Below are 12,178 nucleotides of genomic sequence, written 5' to 3'. Positions count from 1 at the left end.
CTCCCTGAGCTTTTGTGAGGACTGTAATGAAACAAAACAAAAGTATAATGTTGTGCCTAGAATATAATTTCTTCAAGAAATAATAGCTGCATTAATATCTTACTGAACAATATATCTCCTCCACTCAACTGCAAGCTCTATCAAAGTAATATTGTGACTTGCTTGGGCATCTTCAAAGTCATTGGTGTAGATCAAGTACTCAGTGTACTCTATGTATGAATGCACTGGAATAGTTTCTGCCTTTCAAAACTGCAAAGAACTAAGACGTCTGTTAGTTTAATCCCTTCACCTCACAGATGGGGAAGCTCAGCCTGTGAGAGAGAAACAAAAGGAGCTGCCTAAAGTTTCTTAGTATGTTGGGGGTCAGAGCGGGGCTGGAACTCTGACCCTCAGGTTCATTCTCAGAAGGATCACCTTCTATCACCTGCCAGGGCTTTCCTGGTAAGATGGGTTCCCTTATTTTGTTTACAGATTAAAGATGCAACATCATATTTTCTAGACAGCTGCTAGAGTCAGACATCTTAGAGAATATTGGGCCCCCACACATACCTGCTTCATACCCTAGCAGCCAAAGAGGTGGCCCAAAGTAGTAGGGTTTCTGGGTGGCTTCTGAGCTGGGTTTATAATTTCAGGAGTGCTGAGCCATGAGAGAAAGAAAATAAACCAGCTTCGAGATGATCAGTTAATCAGATGTTTCTGTGGCGTAAGAACCACTCTGGACTGAGACCTTCTGAGATATCACTGTTGTTGACCAATCATTGTTTTCTGAAATGGATCACCTCTCTGTCCAAACTGAACCTGTAACTTCCTTGCAAGATTTCATTCTTAAACTGTTGCAAAGATCATTTCAATAAAGATTTGCTGGCTGTGTCCATTGAGCATTTCCCAATGACCACATCAGGGAAGAGATAATGGAGTAGGATTGTGGTTGTTGTGTGCTCATTTTTTAAAAATTAATCTCATCTAAACATTGGTGTTGTGGGGTTCTGGCTCCCCCACCTTGTCAACTCAGCAACTGCACTTGGGATCTGACTTGAGAAGAACAGATTCCAACTCTCCAGGCTGCACTTGGTCCGCACTGACCACTCCCTCCCCAGCAGTGCTCCACCTCCCAGCAAGCCTTTGTCCACCTGTCCTCTTCTCAATGAGGCATCCTGGGGATGTCCTATTCAAAAGCACCCCCAGACACCTCACAGAACATCAGAACATCATCTTCATTTTTCTTCATAACATCTGTTGCCATTTAACATGCTATAGATTCAATGTCTTTATTTTGTTTCTTATTTGTGCTCTCCACTAGAATACAAGCTTCCCCCAGGGCAGGGATTTTTGTGTTGTTCCCTATGGTATCCTCAGTGCCCGGAACAGTATCTGGCATATAGCTGATGCTCAATAAAGAGTTGTTGAATGAACTGCCCATTTTTTTTTTCCCTCATAACTATTCCCTTAAAGTCATAAAAGTTTTCCTCTGCCTCTTGCTCTGTAAGTTTATCTATCACTTGTACTAGAATATTCTTTCCCAAATCTATGACTGGCATGTTAGAGACAGATTTAAACAGTTGACATTTATGTAAAAAATTTTAAATGTCAACTACTTTGCTGATGAGAGCTATTGTTTAATTTTTTAAAATCTTTAGAATACCCATGACTTTAGTATTTCAACTTTGGGGCATTAATCTTAAAGAAAATAACATGGAAAAAAAAAAGATTCATGGATTGAAATGTTCACCAAGTGTGATTTTAATACTGAAAAACTAGAAACAATTGAGATCCTAACAATAGGAGAATGATAAAATTAATTATGGCAATGATGGAAATCATAGAACCAAGATATATGTGTTTGAAGGCTTTTAAGGACATGGGAAAATGCACACAACATTAAACATTTATGAGGCTGCTGCTGCTGCTAAGTCGCTTCAGTCGTGTCTGACTCTGTGTGACCCCAGAGATGGCAGCCCACCAGGCTCCCCCGTCCCTGGGATTCTCCAGGCAAGAACACTGGAGTGGGTTGCCATTTCCTTCTCCAATGCATGAAAGTGAAAAGTGAAAGCTAAAAAACCTCTATTATGTAGTATGTCATGTCTTTGTTCAAATATGCATGTAGACAATGGAATGTAGGAAACTATAAATCTTAATGACAGTTATTTCTGAGTGGTGGGATTATGGGTGATCTTAGTTTTTTATTTACATTTTTCTAAGTTTCTACAGTGAGCATATATTATCTTTACCATAAAACATTTATTTATGTGTTTTCAACTTTGAAAAGTATCATTTACATTATAGGAATAGTTACAAAATTAAATCCTTATGATTTCTTATTAATAATATAGTGCTACATTAAAAAAAAAAACAGTAAATATGAGGGATTCTGGAACTTTTATCTCTGCATGTTGCAGAGAATAAAAGAAAAGAAAGTGACATTTCCCCAAAAGAATATGGAATTAAGAAAGAGTAAAGAGAAACTACTAGAAATTTTAAATTCTGAGTTTAATAATTGTCTTTCTGTAATCAGGAGAGAGGAAAGTGAAAATCCTTTTCCTATTAAATTATTATTTGAAAAAGCAAAAAAAAAAAAAAAATTCTGAAGTCAGGAAATGGTAAACTCAGTCCATGCAACAATGCTGATCAATGACAAAATCAGTCTAATTTAAACACAGTTATTCAAGGGGTAGTATGAAGCAAAAAGGGGGCCAGGGGAAGGACTTTTCTTTCATTTTGAAATTCAGCGTCAGGAAGACACAAGGGCAGGAAGTCGGATCTTTTTTCAATTCATGTGAGATGATAAGGTGAAGACAAACTGAAAGGACTTTTAATTATATGATGAGAGGATAGAAAGAAGGGAGAGACAAAAAGGGATCAAGAGAAGCCTGTTTTTATATGTTAAATGATAAAGAAGAAACCAGAAATCTAAAGGAGAAAAAGGCTTTCAAGCAGAAATCTTGAGAATGAAACACAAAGGCTCCAAGAGGCAAATGTCAACAATTCATGTGGGAAAGCAGAAAATGCAACACACGTGATCAAGCCTGCAGCCCCCTCTCCCTTGGCAGAGGGTAAGCCTGGTGATGCAGGATGAGATAAGTCCCTCTCCCCAGCCTGCACATGTGACCCCAGGGTCAAGGCGGGAGCTGGCTGGGGCAGCGGGACGTGCTGGGAGTAGTGCTCAGGGTCACAGAACAAAGCCTGTATTTTATGCTCCTTTTCAGCCCCAGGTCAGGGGGGCTATGACTGAAGAGGTATTGCATCAAGTTGGGGACATCCGCTGGGAAGACCATGGAGAGGTCAATGAGACCCCTCACAAACTGTGGCATCTTTGCCCAGTTCCTAGACCATAGTTTCCTCATCTCCAAAATGGAATTTATAACACCTGGTTTTCAGAGTTGTTGCGAGAATTAAATGAGATACTATATTTAGAATTCCTAGCCTAGTTTTGAAGAGCTCAAAAGCTGTTGGCTCCTCCTACTTTAAAACGTGAACAACAACAAAAAACTATCACAATGAAGAAAAGTGCTGCACACATTACACCCACACTAGATTCCTCTTAAAGCAACGTCAGCCTAAGACACCCCCAGATCTACACAGCACAACCACTGGACCCCTCCCTCCCCAAAACACAATGGCTCCCCAGTGGCTGACATCTTGGAAAATTTCCCCATATATACTCTCTGCTTTGGTGGGAGATCTGAATGTTCTTGAAGGCAGTAATGAACAGGTTAAAGTTGAGGGGATTTCAAACATGTCTAATCCAATAAGAGGCTTGGTAAAACATGCGTTATCACTTAAAGAATAAATGTTTAAAAATAGAGCACAGATGTGAAATTTGAATAAAAAAAAAAAAAACAGAAAAAGCACGTGAGAGATCTTCTTGGCATTTGTATGTTATTCTCTGTTTTGGTCACCTTCAGCTAAGCCTGTTATTCTGATGTACTCTGCCAACAGCTAGATACTACAGCAGTGCTTCAAATTACTGAAAGAAAGCTGGCAGATCACTCTAAAACTTACAAGTCAGACCCATCTCTCCCTTTCTGTATTTCTAAAAGTGGGGGAATGAAGGGGTAAAGTCTGTCTGTTCAAGTTTTTCTACTTAAAAGGTATATTCCAAAAGCAAAGAATAAGCTTTTCTAAGACTAGATACTTGGATACTTGATATTTGGATACTTGAAAACACAAAGTATCATTGGTGGATAGGCATTTGTCACAAAAGCTAGGCTATGAATTGCCAATCACAAAATTCACAGGAACTCCTACTTCTGCGTAAAGTCATTTCCTGCTCCCTCAAGCAAGCAAAGATTTTTAAACATTGGTAATGCTTCTGCACCAAAAAAAAAAAAAAGCAGTGTGCTCTGTCATCTGTTTTATGAGCTAATATCTGCCTTATAGGTGGTAGAGATGATAAAATCCCAAGGCTCAAGGACAAAGTCAGTATCAACATCTCCTTCTACAGCCCAATAGTGCTCTACACAGTACCTTCACAAATGTTTAGGGAAGAGAACTAAAATGGTTTTTAAAACATGGCTTCCTTCAAGTGTGAGACTGAGAAAGTGGTCCACCAGAGTCAGCCTGATGGTTTTGGAAGGTGCATTTCTAACAAAGATTAGAGAAACATATGGAATCACAGAGGAAAACACATAGCCTCCACAGTCTTTGAGTGCTAATTTGTGATGCAACCAGCAAACCAAATGCATTCCCTGAGTATTGAGATTGAGGCACCAGCTGCCTGGAATAAAAAATGTCTCCAGGCTAAGAGAGCAGACCAGTGTCCTGACCAATCACTGGGACACTAAGAGTAAAGTGTTTTCAGTAATACCAAAAACTTCAAGTTTTACCTCTGTGAGAATGCCCTGGCCTTGGCCTGCTGTAGAGAGAATGAGTATTTCTTTTTTTTTTTTAAAGGGGTTCTCCAAAACAAACTGTAAAGACACTTGGCACTGAAGTCAATGATAAATAGAGATGTGGCTAGATTCTACCAGTGGGACATGAACAGCTTAACCCAAAGTGAGTCTACAGTAAAAACCAATGCATTTGCATTTCAGCAATTTGATCTAGGGCAAGTCTGTGATGCATTACAATGTTGGGATCACATCAAGCTTTCTGGCACTTGTCCAACCACAACATGAAGCTATGGAAACCCCACTGCATGGAGTTCCTTCACCACTGTTCAATTGTGTTCACCTCCCAAACCATAAAGCATAATTAAAAGTCATCTGCATACCATGTAATGGAAGTGTAAATGGGAAGCACAACCACATGAGGCCCCCAGCAGAGAGAGAAAGAAATGCCCGGTGAACCATTCCACTCGGGTGCTTCTTGTTTTTCTTGACGGGACGCTTCTACCTGTGGCGAGACCCAATTTTGGCTGGAATCTCACCCTTAGAACCAGCTTTCCTGAACACTTTCTGCGGCAGCATCTGCCTTCTCCCACTCTTGGCGTGGCTAATTCTTGGAGACAATCCTGTGATGGTCTGGACACTACAGAGGAGAGTCAGGCCCTACGAAAATCAATTATACTGTGTAGATCTCCACAGCGTCCAGAATGTTAACCTGGATATAGGACTTCTCTTCTCTGCAAGCTCTGGAGGGCAACATAGAGAATCAGTGGACTAGTCTCCTGGTCTTAATACCTTCCTGCTCCCAACTGACCAGTGTGTTTCCTGGTAACCAAAAGCAACGCCCAGAACTAGTAGGAAAGGGAAAAGAAAACCAAGCACAATTTATCTCTGATCACAAAAGTATTCTAACTGGCTCTGAGAAATAAGCTGGTTCTAATTTTAACTGAACAATAGTATCTGGCCCTCATTTTAAAAAAGGCATTTTCATCAAGGATGTGCATTTCACTACTTCAGCACACAAGGGAACATTTGGGAATAAGGCTTAGGGGGTAAGACTTAGTTTTAAGCTTTCTTCAAAAACCCTTTAGCAGCAGGAAAATCCAGTGATTTCAGAATTAATTATTTTGATGTCAGTCCTTTCTTCAAGGATGGAGGAAAAGAGTTGGGGGGATTGGATCCAAGACACAAAAGAAGGAAAGATTGTAAATTTTAACAATATTTTTAGAACTAGCATCCTTAGAGGAAGAACAAAAATACAAAATAAAGATAAAAAACCTTAATGAATTCCTAGTTGAATCCCTCTCCTCAAATGGCAAAAATCTGGAAGGCAGATTTTTTTTTTTTTTTTTAAAGAGAGGTGGTGTAAGTGTCAGAGGTGTGTACTTGCAAGGAAACGGAATTGGGAAGAATACAAAAGTCAGATAGACTTATATGTCTACTACCAAACTATGATTAATCCCTTATATTTTTCTGTAAGCAACAAGTTACAGATAGTTAATTTGTACTGCTCTCACCTATATAAAGGTGTCCAGCCTAGAATCAACTCAAGGGTCAAAACCCAGAGTGTCATAAAGATTCTTTTGTGGTTAAACATAGCTGGCATTTCTGAACTCATTTCATATCACCTTCTCTGGCTCTTTTGAAAGGCGTTTAATGGGAGTTTAGGTATTCCGGGGCAAATTAATTTATAAGAAGCTCAGACATTTTCCGGAAAGAAAAGGAGGGACTCCTTTCATAATGGCAAATCATCTTTGCCATATCTAGAAACTCAGTACATTTAATTAAAAAAAAAAAAACAAAAAACAAAACACCTCCCAAACTGGAAGGGACCTGAAGGGTTCAAAATAGATGGTCCTGCAAAAATTCAAGTGTGGTAAAAGTCATCTCTGCAAAGTGTCTTGCAACATGGCAAGAAAGAACACAGCACCAATTCTGTGGTCATCTTTCAGCAAACACGTCTCCATGTCTTTTTACCAACTCCGATAGTGGCTTCCTGGAATATTACAGGCAGAATTATGAGGCTCAATTTTGTCTAAAGTCATGATTGATCAAGGAAGTCTCTTCTTTTAATAAGCTGCTCTGGCAATTCAATCATTCAATCATTTATACAGTCAACCAACATTCGTTGAATGCCAACCAGCAAATGTTAGCAGCTGTAAATGGTCAGCCAAAAAAAAAAAGTCATGAGGTCACATTCACAGTCTTCATGGAGTTCATTAACTAGCAGGACAGATAGTTTCTACCCAAATAATCACCAAAACAAATGCAAAAACTGCATCTGTTCTAGTGCAATTAAATGATGTACATGTGCTACAAGAGTGCCAAATTGGGGATTTGACCCAATTGAGAAAGTCCCATAAGGCCTCCCTGAAAAGGTGATGTTGGATTGAGACTGAATTGAACCAGTAGGTGTTAACTATGTGAGGAAAAGAAGAAAATGTGTTCCAGGCAGCGGGAATTGCATGTACAAGGCAGATAGCATGTTGGTTTAAATTTGTCTTTATCCTACCAGCAAGGGAAGCCAGGGAAGAATTTTCAGCAGTGAGAGCTAGAGTGTGATGAGCATATCGTGGGATGTACCTTTAGAATATTCACTGGAAGGATGGATGCTGAAGCTGAAACTTCAATACTTTGGCCACCTGATGTGAAGAACTGACTCCTTGGAGAAGACCCTGATGCTGGGAAAGATTGAAGGCAGGAGGAGAAGGGGACGACAGAGGATGAGATGATTGGATGGCGTTACCAACTCGATGGACATGAGTATGCAATGCATTGGGTAGTTGGTTGCTTATGAGGAAAAAGTGAGATAATGTTTGTAAACCATGTTTACAGAAAACACTTGGTGTAGACCTGGCTTGTGGAAATCAAGCAATTATTCACACAAAACAATATTTATTTGGTGCCCACTATGTGCTTGGCAAAGTGCAATAGTTAGGGGGTTGTTGAATGCGCACTCATGTTCAGTCAATGAGACTGCTATGGGCAGAGCTCTGCACGGTATGAGCTCAAAAGGCAGCCTGAATAGAGTAATATCTCTCATGTGCCCACCTGCCTCAAAATCCCCAGATCCATGATTTTTCCCTCCCATTGGCCTGGGTATCTCAGGTCAATTATGTGGGTGATGACAAATGAGGTCTGGGACTCATTGTCCCTGGGATGTCCTCTCTGACTGTTATCTATGAGGGATGCATACATAAACCAAACAAATTTAATAAGTGCTGTGGGCCTGTTCAGTGCAGGTTGGGAACTGGGGTCTACAACTCCTAACACATCTGCTCATCACTCCCCAAGTGCTTGGGTTTTAGGGGTATGGGGACCAGGAAGGCTTTAGTGCCAACAATTGTCTGCTCTATCTCCAGTGCTTCAACAGTATGTTCTCAATGAGCTGTGACTCCAAGGTATGTGAAAAACAACAAAGATGAAATAAAAGTTAAACTATCTCTGAGGGTTGGTAGTGATAAAATCTATTACTACTACTAGTAGCAGTGGTAGTAATGGGAGCTCACACATATTTGGAACATTTTTCTATCAGGCATGTGCAAATCACTTTATATACATTATACTCACAAACAACCCTCTAAATCATGTATTAGCCCAATTTACAGATGAGGAACTGAAGCTCAGGGAGGTTCAGTATTTTGCTCATGATCACTCAACTAACAAGTGCTGGAATAAAAATTTGACCTACACAGTGAAACTCCAGATGCCAAATGCAAACTCCACTTAAAGCTGTGTGGCAAAAATGTCTGTTCAAGCATCATGGTGTGTCCAGCTATGAAGCCTGAGCAGCACACCCAACCTCTCCAGACCTCTGGCTCCTTCTCTGTAAGAGCATCGGCTCTTCCTCTTTGGTGGGAGTTGATGAGTTAATGTATATAAAGCCCTTTGACCCACACCTGGCACATGATGGGAGTTTAAAAGTACTAGCAGTCATTATGTGATCAAACATCCTAAGCCTAAGAGCTCTAGGCAGAACTATTCTTTATGAATGGCTGGCTGGAGACCATTCTCAAATGGGTTTCTGGCATCTACTTTAGGTATACAAAGATAAAAGGACCTCAGAATTTCTGGAATATCCATCGGCTTGCAACTCTGAATTGCCTCCTAAACATGGTGGGGTATATGTGGACTCAGATGGGCTATATAAAATCTGAGCTCTATCACTTATAAGCTCTGTATGTTGGGCTGGTTATTCTGTACTCTGAGTCTCAGTTACGGACCCCAGAAAGAGCAAGTAATCTTGACACATCACAGGGCTGCTGTGAGGACTGTGGGACAGAGTAAGTCCCCCAGGGACACTGGATTCCCTTCCTAGCACAAAGTAAACTCTCAATAAAAATGGCATGCTTTTATAAGCCAATTACTATTATTTTCAGACTCATTATCATCTGCAACAAAAATACATAAATTGACATTTTTTTCTTGCTCTGTGGCCAGTAGGGTCACAGAAGAATTTCTGGGGAAGAATTTCAAACCTAAGTCAGGGAAAGAAGCCCATCCTCCTCCTTTGCTGCTTCTTTTTCCACAACAGTTCTTCAGACCCTGCTTTTAGCCCAGGCAGGAGCCTAACTGTGCATGGCTGGGGTTTCCCAAATGTGCCCCATGATACCCAAAACCCAGCCTGTCGTGAATAGTGCAGGCTTTGTACAGTTTCCCAGGAGCAGAATGAAGGGCTACACTCAATCCTTCCTGGAATCCAGGAGTGCATTTTCATGATGCTGAGAAAGAAAAAAAAAAAAACAGCCTTAAAAAAATTCCTTACTGGGAAGAGTATAGAGAGATTTGGGGAGGAAAGTATCTAAGAGATAAAAAGTCAAATGTAATTCAAGAAGCCTGATAGTAAGCCCTCTGCCAATCTCATTTTTACAGCAGTGCAGCCTATTTCAGAAGAGGTGGACCTGTAAGGTGACCATCAATACTAGAACCATTGGCAAATACATAATAAATACAATTTTATTATAAATCAAGATATAGTGCTCTCATCAATGGTTCTAGACTCTATGGCCAATGAATACTGGAAATCATCAGAAAAGCTGAAGGTCAAGATATGATGTAGCTCTTATGCACCCCCAACCCCAATGGTGGGGGCGAGTGTCTCCTCAGCAGCTGACTGACCTGAGACCTTTGGATCATGTACGCATCATAGCTGGACCCATGGTACTTGGCCGTAATATCTGGGCTGTAGCTAGCCTCACAACTGCATGGTATGTTCGAGGTCAGGGGCTGTTTCTTAGGTCTATAAGCCTGTGGGAGAAAGCTACAATGGTTACGTGAAGGAGGGGAGGATGCAGGGTGCACAGGGAAGGAACTAGGAGAAAGCAAAGAAGGAGCCCCAATTTGACTTTCCATGGCCAAGTGGGTGGAAAAACTAGTATAGAAGGTGCACAGACCCAAGAGAAGTGGTCAGATGTAAGTGGCCCCTAACTTCTGGATCAGCGCTAGCAAGGCATGCTGCTCTGTGGAATGACCCCAACACCCACCAGTGACGGTCACCCTCCCTCTGCAGGAGAGGGCACCCAGGCATGGCGGTGCTTGTTTACTCGCTCTCTTAGTAAGGCAGTCCCATGAAAATCAGACTCTGGTGCAGGGCCAAAGGATGCCTTTTCCTTCCTGGGGAGGGAAAGGGTTGGCCCAATTGTGACAGGAGGGAGCTTATCTTTTCAGGCATTCAGAGAACTTCAGAGCCACGGGTGGCCCCAGCTAAGCTATGATAGCCACATCGTGAGACCACAGATCACTGAACCATTCTCTGTTGAGTGGGTTTCATAATGAAGCTGCAATCTAACTGACTATTTGTAACCACTGATTCCAAAAGCACTCAGGTTATATATATATGGAGGAGAAACCGTGTCTGAAGATTTCAGAGATGATTTTGCAATATGCTTTAGGTATAAATATTTCCATTTAAGCCACTTCCAGGAAGCCACACAAAAGACACACAGTGGCCTAGATGAGGGAAAAATAGGATAATGTGGCAAATGAATGTTTAAAAAAGTATTTGACTAAATAATGGCTACAGGGGTCTCCACGCATAGCCTGGCTATCTCCAAGCCTAGGGGCTGGTTCTTGGCCAGAAAGTTTGGGTAGAAATCATTGAAGAATCAAAGTTGGAAGTATGGAGAAAAATAAATCGAAAGAACTAGATAATGGGAGTCATTATTGGGCCCAGAAAGTGAGCAAGACAGAAGGTAACAAGTTCTGTGGGAAAGAAAGTGCCCAGAATTTAATTAGTACTTTCTAGGATTTAGTCAGAAGTCATACAAAGTCCACCGGAAGGAAGAGAGCTGAGAGGTATTTCTGGGGAGATGTGAATACAAAAGAAAGCAAAACAGCGCTGGCTGAGAACCACACAAGCCCAGGCACATGCACAAAAACAGGAAAGCAATAAAATGTTCCAGAGACAACTTGGACTATTTTTCTCCTACCTGGTTTCACCTGCTTGAGCATGCAGGATGGACACGGCAAAACAGAGAGTAACTAAACCCAGAGAAAGCACTCCAAACCCACAACCCAGCAAAACACACCAGTCATGCAAAAGGCCCCACCTGCTGCTTTAACTGATGCACTAGTCGATCTTTTTCCCGCTTGAGGGCCATGACTTCTTCTTGTGTCTTTTTCTTTTTGGAGGCAGACAATTCCAGCAAGGCAATGTTCGCATCTTTTTCACTGATTGCCGCAAGAAGTGCTTCCTGTCTGATAAAATAAAGATATTGTGATGATTTTTATAAAGTGAAAAAAATCAGCATTTACAGTTGAAGTGAGCCATAGCATGGTGTCTCAAGTGGAGGAATTATGGATAGTGATTAAAAACAACTGCTTCCTTGATTCTCAGAAGAATGGACAAAGTAGTTTGTATCAGAATCCCTGAGACCCACACAGTGTCCTCTGAGACACACCTTTTGATGGCTTCATAGACACAACTGTATACAAGAAATGGAGGGAGTCAGTCTGCACATTCCTAAGACATCTACCCATTTATCCATCCAGTAATTCAACTGTTGAATCCTATCCATTGAATCCTTCCATCTATCTATCCATTCGTTTGCCAGGTAAAGTTCTAGATATCCCAAGACAAGTCAATAGAGTTGGGCAGCAAATTCAATATCAAGTATTATTTTTATCATGCAAGAATTTCTTTTGAAAAAGGCATGCAGAGATATTTACTAGGGTCTCCTTTCAATTTTCAATGAAATTAGTTACACTCCCCCACCATTCTACCAAGAACCACTCATTTCTCAGTCTTTCTTACCTCAGTAATTTTAACACCAATCACTAAGTAGCCCAGGTTTCTAAATTAGAAGTTATCCTTGACTCCCTTTCTTCCTGTTCACTCAGAGCCAATCCATCAATAA

General features: G+C 41.0%; 1 protein-coding gene across 1 annotated transcript in view; it reads right to left on the bottom strand.

Moving 5' to 3' along the window:
• Nucleotides 1-12,178, bottom strand: part of ERC2 (ELKS/RAB6-interacting/CAST family member 2) — an 882,456-nt gene that overhangs the window by 115,667 nt on the left and 754,611 nt on the right. The window contains exon 14 of the mRNA XM_010851669.1: nt 11,372-11,519. Within this exon, the coding sequence (XP_010849971.1) occupies nt 11,372-11,519 (148 nt within the window). The remainder of the gene's footprint in view (nt 1-11,371; nt 11,520-12,178) is intronic.

Source organism: Bison bison, unplaced genomic scaffold (assembly GCF_000754665.1).
Source record: "Bison bison bison isolate TAMUID 2011002044 unplaced genomic scaffold, Bison_UMD1.0 scf7180017864304, whole genome shotgun sequence".
NCBI lineage: Eukaryota > Metazoa > Chordata > Mammalia > Artiodactyla > Bovidae > Bison > Bison bison.
The sequence above is the reverse complement of the archived record's forward strand: the minus strand, read 5'-3'. Positions and strand labels throughout refer to the sequence as shown.